Consider the following 8,462-nt stretch of genomic DNA (forward strand, 5'->3'; position numbering starts at 1 on the left):
GGGGGGGGACCCCAAGTTGTTAAAGGGAACCTGACACCAGGATTTTGTGTATAGAGCTGAGGACATGGGCTGCTAGATGGCCGCTAGCATATCCGCAATACCCAGTCCCCATAGCTCTGTGTGCTTTTATTGTGTAAAAAAACTGATTTGATACATATGCAAATTAACCTGAGATGAGTCCTGTCCCTGACTCATCTCACGTACTGGACTCATCTCAGGTTCATTTGCATATGTATCAAATTGTTTTTTTTACACAATAAAAGCACACAGAGCTATGGGGACTGGGTATTGCGGATGTGCTAGAGGCCATCTAGCAACCCATGTCCTCAGCTCTATACCCAAGAGTACCATTGAGACTCAAGTTCTCGAACTTGGCCTCTCCCTTGTGCCGACCCTCAATTTCAACAGATTTTATATTAGTAAGGACCTAAATCTTTTTGTCCGTAAGCTTCGCTGGCACAAACATTTTAAACTGCAGGAGAGGAAGCAGTGTCGCGAACTTGGTATCCCTTTGGATATCCTATCAGACGTGCGTCTGCTCTATGATCTCGAAAGGTAATCCAAGCAACAAGAAGCTTTGGGTCCTTTCACCAATTTAAAACTTAAAAGCAACAAAATGCTACCTGGTTCTACTGAATTGTCCTGTGTAGAGGTTTTTCTTGACACTGTTTCACATCAAATTGAGGACCTACGCTACTCTTATTTTTCCAATCTTGACCAGGCCCATGCCACTGTTACTTCGGATCTTGAAAGTGACCGTTCTATAGTCATCAAACCCTCTGACAAGGGGGGGATACAGTGGTTATTGATCATGATCAACATAGGGCCATGTGTGAGTCCCTATTACACAATTCCTCCACATATGAAGTGTTATCCCGGGACGATTTCAGATTGGAACGCAAAGAAATTCTAGACGAGGCCAAGCTGTCACAAATTATTACTGACGACGAGTATAAATTTTTGTTACCTGGTTGTCCTCGTATGTCTACGGTCTACTGTGCACCCACTTAAAGGACGACCCATAGTGTCGGGAGTGGGGAACCTTTGTCAAAATCTAGGGATCTATGTTGACCAGATTCTGGCCCCCTTTGTGACTGCACTTCCCTCCTACACCTGTGACACCACAGACCTCCTTAAACAGTTGGAGGGGATTCACATAGAGGAGGGCAGCTTACTTGCAAGTATTGATGTCGAGGCGCTGTATTCCAGCATTCCTCACTTCCTGGGCATTAAAGCAGTGGAGCATTTTTTCAGTACCCGAGGTTGTCAGTATCGTGGCCAGTCTCTTTGTCCTCCGTTTATTGGAATTCACTCTAACTCGAAACGTGTTTTCCTTTAATGGCAGGGTCTACCACTAGCTCAGGGGCACGGCGATGGGGAGTCCCTGTGCCCTGTCATACGCTAATCTGTTCCTGGGCTGGTGGGAGGAGACCCTGTTTTTTACGGAGAAACGGTCCATAACCATAGATCCGGTGGGACTGTGCTCTACATTGACGATATTTTTATCGTCTGGAATGGAAATGATGCCTCATTTCGGTCCCTGGTGGAGGCACTTAACGATAACTCCATTGGATTACGGTTTATGTGTGAAGCAGACAGTGAACGTCTGCCTTTTCTTGATGTTCTCATTTCTAAAACTGAAGGAGGTGAGCTTGACACGTCTGTATATAGGAAACACACCTCTACTAACACCTTACTTAAGTGGGAGAGTAGTCATCCTCTCCCCCTTATAAAAGGGGTATTCCTAAGCGTCAATACCTCCGTTTAAGGAGGAACTGCTCCACCAAACGTGAATTCATCAGGCAGGCTGATGATCTACGCCTCAGGTTTCGTCAGCGAGGGTACCCAGATAGGGTTTTGATGGGAGCTTTTAGGTCAGCAATACAGGAAAATAGAACAAATCTCCTCACCCCTAGATCATATCATGCACAGACCCCGAAGCTCATCCGCCTAATCACTACATTTGACAGGGCGGCGACTGAGATTCGTAATGTCATACGCAGAAACCAAACTGGGGTATTCTTTTGATGGACCCAGATCTGAGGGAGGTAGTGGGTGAATACCCACACCTCACTTATCGCCATGGACGCAGTCTCTGCGACAGACTGGTTTCCAGCGAATACAAGCCTCCGTCCCACACCGGCTCCTTGTGGCTACAAATGAATGTCAAAGGTTGCAGTAGCGGAGAAATGAAAAATGCAGCGGCACTCACCAGTGTGATGAAAATCAAGCGGGTACTTTATTCCAACAGGCAGGGGGCAGAGTCAAAGGTTGCTATAGGTGCAGTGGCTGCATTGCTTGCGGCCACTTGCAAACTGGGAAGACGTTCTGTAGCAATGTCACCGGTAAAGAATATACCATTCATCACTACATTAACTGCCGAACTCGAGGAGTGGTCTATTGCCTAACTTGCAAGGAACACGTTGGCAAGACCATCTGCGAGTTCCACAGAAGAATTGGCGAACACTTGAATGACATCTCCAAGGCCAAAGACACACCAGTGGCCAATCATATCCACAATCACCATAATGGCAAATCTCTGGTATCTTTTATGGGCATAGACAGAGTCCTTCCCCCACGGCGTGGGGGGGACTGGGACTTGGCTATTCTCCAGCGTGAAACCTGCTGGATTTATTACCTCAAAACCATGGCCCCCATTGGGTCTGAACGAGCAGCTCAATTTTAGCTGCTTTGTTTGATAACTCTGTCTGCTGTCATGATTATTCTCCTTTTGTGTCTTTGACATAACGGCCTGATACTGCCTAGATAGGGCCTGTTGCTCTTTAGCCTGTGCATAAATAGCTCTGTTTCACAAGTATGGTGTTCTAGGTACCAGAGGCTCACGCCACTGTTAGCCTCCATTGCAACCTAGGACGCTCGGGGTTTGTTTCTCCGTGGCGTCCTGTTTGCTAGGCACTCGGCCCGCCTCCAGATTGTTGATGTATCCGCCCCTCCTGTGTGCTGCATGCCGTGGAGCACGGCGGTCTTCAGCGCTGCGTTCCATGGCTTTTAGCCTCCATCACGTGACTGTTGTCACGTGGAGCGCGGCAGCTTCCTGTGCTGCGTTCCTCGGTTTAACTGTTGGAGCACGGCGCCGCCTTGCGCTGCGATCTACGTCATGCGTTCCACCGATCACGTGTCCCGCACAACACTGCAACAGGTGACTGTAGTGGGCGGCCCTGGATTATTGGCGCCCTGACCGCTGCCTTCAAAACGCACCTGCATGTAGGCACTCTTTGCCGATAGCCCTGTTCCTTTGACCCTATACCTTGGGCCCCACATGGACCAATAGTTACTCTTCACCTGCTTCACCCACTGGTGTGCTGGTTTATAGGTCTTGCTGTGATTTTTGGGTTGCCTTGGTCCCACCGGCCTGGCTTCCCCCTTGGAGCCATTTTTGAATCTGCAAGCTCCAGCCATTGCTACCTTTTTGTTTACATCTTCCCCCTTTAATGCAAGCTCCTCTCGCTTGCCACCCTAATTGTACATCTCCCCTGATGAGTTAATGTGAAACGAAACGTGACACGTCGGGAGTTCATCTTTAGTAGGGTGTATTAGGGACACCGCCCGTTATCAGGGAAAGGTATCCAGACGGGGTCGCCCCTTGCGGGGCAAGCACTTCGTATAGATAGGTAGGGTGACACTAGTCCCGTCCCTCATTTAGGGTGAACTAGGGACTTTGACTCCTGACTCCTATCTACACTCAAGCTACATGTATGGTACCTCCTCTGAATAGTACTCCAGTCTACGTGATCCTCTAATCTGGGGAACCCACTGTTTGGAATCCCACCTGACTGGGAGAGTCTATCAACATCTACAGCCACTGATGGGTGAGAGCGTTCCTTACTTTTAAATGTTATATACTGGTATCATTCAGTGTTTATTTTGGCCCAAGCAGGGCTTGAGTATATTGTTTGAGGGTACTTATCCGTGGCTAGCACGGTTTGTATTATAAGCATATCTAATAAATGTTAAGTTTTATCTCCCTTTGTCGGGGACCAGTTTTTTGCATTGTGAATTTTGGGAGGAATTGGCGAAGTAATTCATTGCATGCTTGGCCTATTTTCGTGAGTTTTCATGTTAGCAAGATTTATCATCTGTCCACAGGCTAGGTTATAAATGTATGATCGCTGGGGGTCCAACTAGTCAGACGCCAACTGCTCCCGAGAACAGTGTCCCCTAGTACACTACTGTAAATGGATCTAGTGGTGGTGTGCATAAGGGAACACCATTTAATTTCCTTCTATGGGACTAACCGAGATAACCGAGCACTGTACTTGGCAGTCAGACAGTCACACATGTGAACCCCCTTTACTTTTACAAAGGGAAATCGGGGACCCATGTTCACGTGATTGGTGGGGATCCCACTGGTCGGACCCCCAGCATTTAAATGTTTATCACTGATTCTTTGGATAGCTGATAAATGTTGTCAATGAAGCAAATGTGGAACTATGGTTGAGGCAACATTCCTGAGAGCAACTTTTTCCTTCAACAGTACAGCCATTAGTGGATGTGGCCGGTGACAGCTGTTTGTGATGTCACACTACAAAGCATGTGACCACAGCTGTTCGCTGACATCATGGGTGACACTTTATGGTCTAGTAGGCAAGCATCAGCTGCCGTGGTCACATTACTACACTCCTGTGTTAACAAATCTACACAGAGCTAAGGCATGGAGTGCATTGCATGGGGAGAGGTGAAGAATGGCAAAGGTAAGTATATGGTAAGTATTTTTTTTGCAATTTAAGACTACTGAGAGGTGCATTTGCCCCCCAATATTACACTGCCAGATTTAGCAGATAATTGTCTGGAAGGAAGCGTTCATTTACATGCAGCGATCTCCTCCACAGTATAGGTAGCAGTGATTACTAATACTATAGCTCGTCCCCGTACAGAATCGTTATAGCTTGGAAGAAAGACGAGACAGAGGGGATATGCTAGAAACTTTTAAATACATAAAGGGAATCAACAAGGTAAAAGAGGAGAGAATATTTAAAAGAAGAAAAAATGCTACAAGAGGACATCGTTTTAAATTAGAGGGGCAAAGGTTGAAAAGTAATATCAGGAAGTATTACTTTACTGAGAGAGTAGTGGATGCATGGAATAGCCTTCCTGCAGAAGTGGCAGCTGCAAATACAGTGGAGAAGTTTAAGCATGCATGGGATAGGCATAAGGCCATCCTTCATATAAGATAGGGCCAGGGGCTATCCATAGTATATTGGGCAGACTAGATGGGCCAAATGGTTCTTATCTGCCGACACATTCTATGTTTCTATGTTATTTGCCAGCGGCAGAGCGCGATTAGACAGCATTCATCGGGTAAATGGCGGCACATTTACACCTGCAGATCATCGCTAACGAGCGTTCCTACAAAAGCTTTAAGTTGTTAGCAATGATCTGGCCAATCCTCGGCCAGTGTAATACAGGCTTAAGACTACGACTATCATTTACCTTATCTGCTATTTTGCAACAGCAATCCATCCACAAGAAATCTTGAATTAAATCATCATCTGGAATACAGATTAAAAAAAAATACTATTAAATGGAAGTCACATCATTTTAGGATCTTTTAACATGAGCATTTTTTTCATTCTAGCAGGTTTTTTACAAAAAAAAAATAGTGTAGTCTGCAGCATTATTCTTATCATCGAAAACATTGGAACCATGGAAACCGGATGGACCCTATTATAGTGTGAACAGAGCCTTAAAGGGATTTTCAGAGATTTTAATAGGATAGGTCATCAGTATGTGATCGGTGGAGGTCCGACACCCGGGATCCCCGTCGATCAGCTGTTTGAGAAGTCGGCGGCAATCGCAGTAGTGTCGTGGCCTTCACCTAACTTTCCCTAGGCCAAGTGACAACACGTGCATCGGTCATGTGGCCTAGGAGCAGCTCAACCGCATAGAAGTGAATGAGGCTGAACGCGATACCAAACATAGCCACTATACAACCGTGGTACTCACAAGAGCGCTGGTGCCTTCTCAGACAGCTGATCGGCGGGGGTCCCGGGTGTCAGACCCCTATCGATCAGATGCTGATGACCTATGCTGAGGATAGGTCATCAGTAATAAAACCCTTTTAATATATTTAGCCTTACATATTTCTCAGTTTCTAACATGTTTCACTAAAACAATCACTGTAAAAATCACGCATCTAAAAATAGAATTGTAAGCCTTGACACGACCGTGGCACCTTTCCGGGTCTTGTTTGTGATCGGGGCTATATGTGACAGAACTCGACCTACCTAACCCATAAAATATGCCAACGGTCTGAGTTGTGCCATAACCGTTACCGTCGAGAGTATACCTGAAAGAGGGCATACCCTGTGGGAGAGTAGAGAAAAGGGGTGGGCTGGGAGGGGAATACTGCTGCTGCTATCCGTGCCCTGATGACGAGGGTGAGCAGCTGATAAAGGCCAGGGCGCCCCTCCCACAAATGCAGGCCAATAACTCGGCCTTGCTACAAATACAACCTAAGCATGTAAGCGTCATCTTATACCAAGCTGTGCAATTGTATTATCTGCCCATTTTCAGTCTGATTGTTTCTATCTGACTGAGATTTTTAAAATCAAAAAGCAGCTTATATAATATAATATATAATAGATTATATATGACGGCCCTAGTAAACTATCAGCATTCTGATGACAGATCACTGAGGCTCATGCTTTTTCACCTACCAAATAACTTGAAGAAAGCCGCCATCTCTTGCCTTTGGATGACCAGACACGGTCCTCTCGGGCGTTTTGGTACATGGTTGTCGCACACATTTCCTTTTTGAAGCGGACGCCTTAACCTAAACTTGCTTTGACGGAGAGATCTGGAGGCAGATTTCACGTGAACGGTGACTGTCTTGGGAGTCTGATAACAAGCCTGATTGTGCCTCATACTGTAAGAATCTGAAATGATCAGAGATCAGCGAGTATTACAGTACATGATCGGATGGGAACCATAAGCACCTTGTGCAGACAGATCCTTACACACACAGATATCTCTGTTTTTTTTGTGGGGTGAATTACATTTTTAGTGACACCATTATGGGGTATATATAACTTATTGATTACATTTTATTATCTTTTTGGGGAGGTAATGGAAAAAAAGCAATTCCGCCATTGTTTTTTGCACTTTTAATTTACATCGTTCACCGTACTGCAGAACTATCATGTTACTTTTCTTTTATGGGTCCGTACAATTATCAACATAACAAATATTTATAGTTTTATTCTTCTTTTTTTTTTTTTACAAATTTTGCACAATATTAGGCCTCTTTCACACGGGCGAGTTTTCCGCGCGGGTGCAATGCGTGAGTTGAACGCATTGCACCCGCACTGAATCCGGACCCATTCATTTCTATGGGGCTGTGCACATGAGCAGTGATTTTCACGCATCACTTGTGCGTTGCGTGAAAATCGCAGCATGCTTTATTTTGTGTGTTTTTGATGCAACGCAGACCCCATAGAAGTGAATGGGCCTGCATGAAAATCGCAAGCATCTGCAAGCAAGTGCGGATGCGGTGCAATTTTCACGCACGATTGCTAGGAGACAATCGGGATGGGGACCCGATCTTTAATATTTTCCCTTATAACATGGTTATAAGGGAAAATAATAGCATTCTGAATACAGAATGCATAGTACAATAGGGCTGGAGGGGTTAAAAAAAAATATAAAAAATTCTAACTCACCTTAATCCACTTGTTCGCGCAGCCGGCATCTCTTCTGTCTTCATCTGTGAGGAATAGGACCTTTGATGAGGTCACTACGTTCATCACATGGTCCATCACATGATACATCACCATGGTAAAAGATCATGTGATGGACCATGTGATGAGTGTAGTGACGTCATCAAAGGTCCTATTCCTCACAGATGAAGACAGAAGAGAGGCCAGTGTCATGGTCTTACCTTCTTGCTGTTCTCCTTCGTTTGACATGTGCTGGCGGCCATCTTGGTTTCTGGGTTTCTTGTAGCCTCCCACCCTGCGGCTTCTCCTTCCCACTGGGAGGAGCTGGATGCCCAGCTCATACATATAGGAGGTCTGTGGCTTCAGTTCCTTGCTTGGTCCTCCTGTGTTCACATGCTTCCAAGACTGCAGCTGCTTCTGGTTCCTGATCCTGGCTTCGTCTGACTACCCTTCTGGTTCCGATCCTGGCTTCGTCTGACTACCCTGCTGGTTCCTGATCCAGGCTTCGTCTGACTACCCTGCTGGTTCCTGATCCTGGCTTCGTCTGACTACCCTTCTGGTTTCTGACCTCTGGCTTCGCAAGACCCTGCTTCGGTTTAGCCATCCGTTTGGACTTTTGCCTTACAGGTTGATTTTCAATAAAGCCTTCTTATTTTCCCTTATCTCTTGTTGTACGTCTGGTTCATGGTTCCATGACATTAGGACCAAGCCATGAATTCTGACGGTACAGGGCCATCCTCGCTACCTACGCTGGTTGCCAGACTTGATCAGCAGGATCACCTGTTG

At 45.9% G+C, this 8,462-nt stretch overlaps 1 protein-coding gene across 1 annotated transcript in view; it reads right to left on the reverse strand.

The window, feature by feature from the left end:
• Window positions 1-6,885, reverse strand: part of SPDYA (speedy/RINGO cell cycle regulator family member A) — a 35,600-nt gene extending 28,715 nt beyond the window's left edge. Inside the window, exons 1-2 of the mRNA XM_044291966.1 lie at window positions 6,678-6,885; window positions 5,452-5,510 (exon numbers count right to left, since the gene is read on the reverse strand). Of these exons, the coding sequence (XP_044147901.1) occupies window positions 5,452-5,510; window positions 6,678-6,885 (267 nt within the window). The remainder of the gene's footprint in view (window positions 1-5,451; window positions 5,511-6,677) is intronic.
• Between the last annotated feature and the right edge of the window lie 1,577 nt (window positions 6,886-8,462).

Source organism: Bufo gargarizans, chromosome 4, assembly GCF_014858855.1.
Source record: "Bufo gargarizans isolate SCDJY-AF-19 chromosome 4, ASM1485885v1, whole genome shotgun sequence".
Lineage (NCBI taxonomy): Eukaryota > Metazoa > Chordata > Amphibia > Anura > Bufonidae > Bufo > Bufo gargarizans.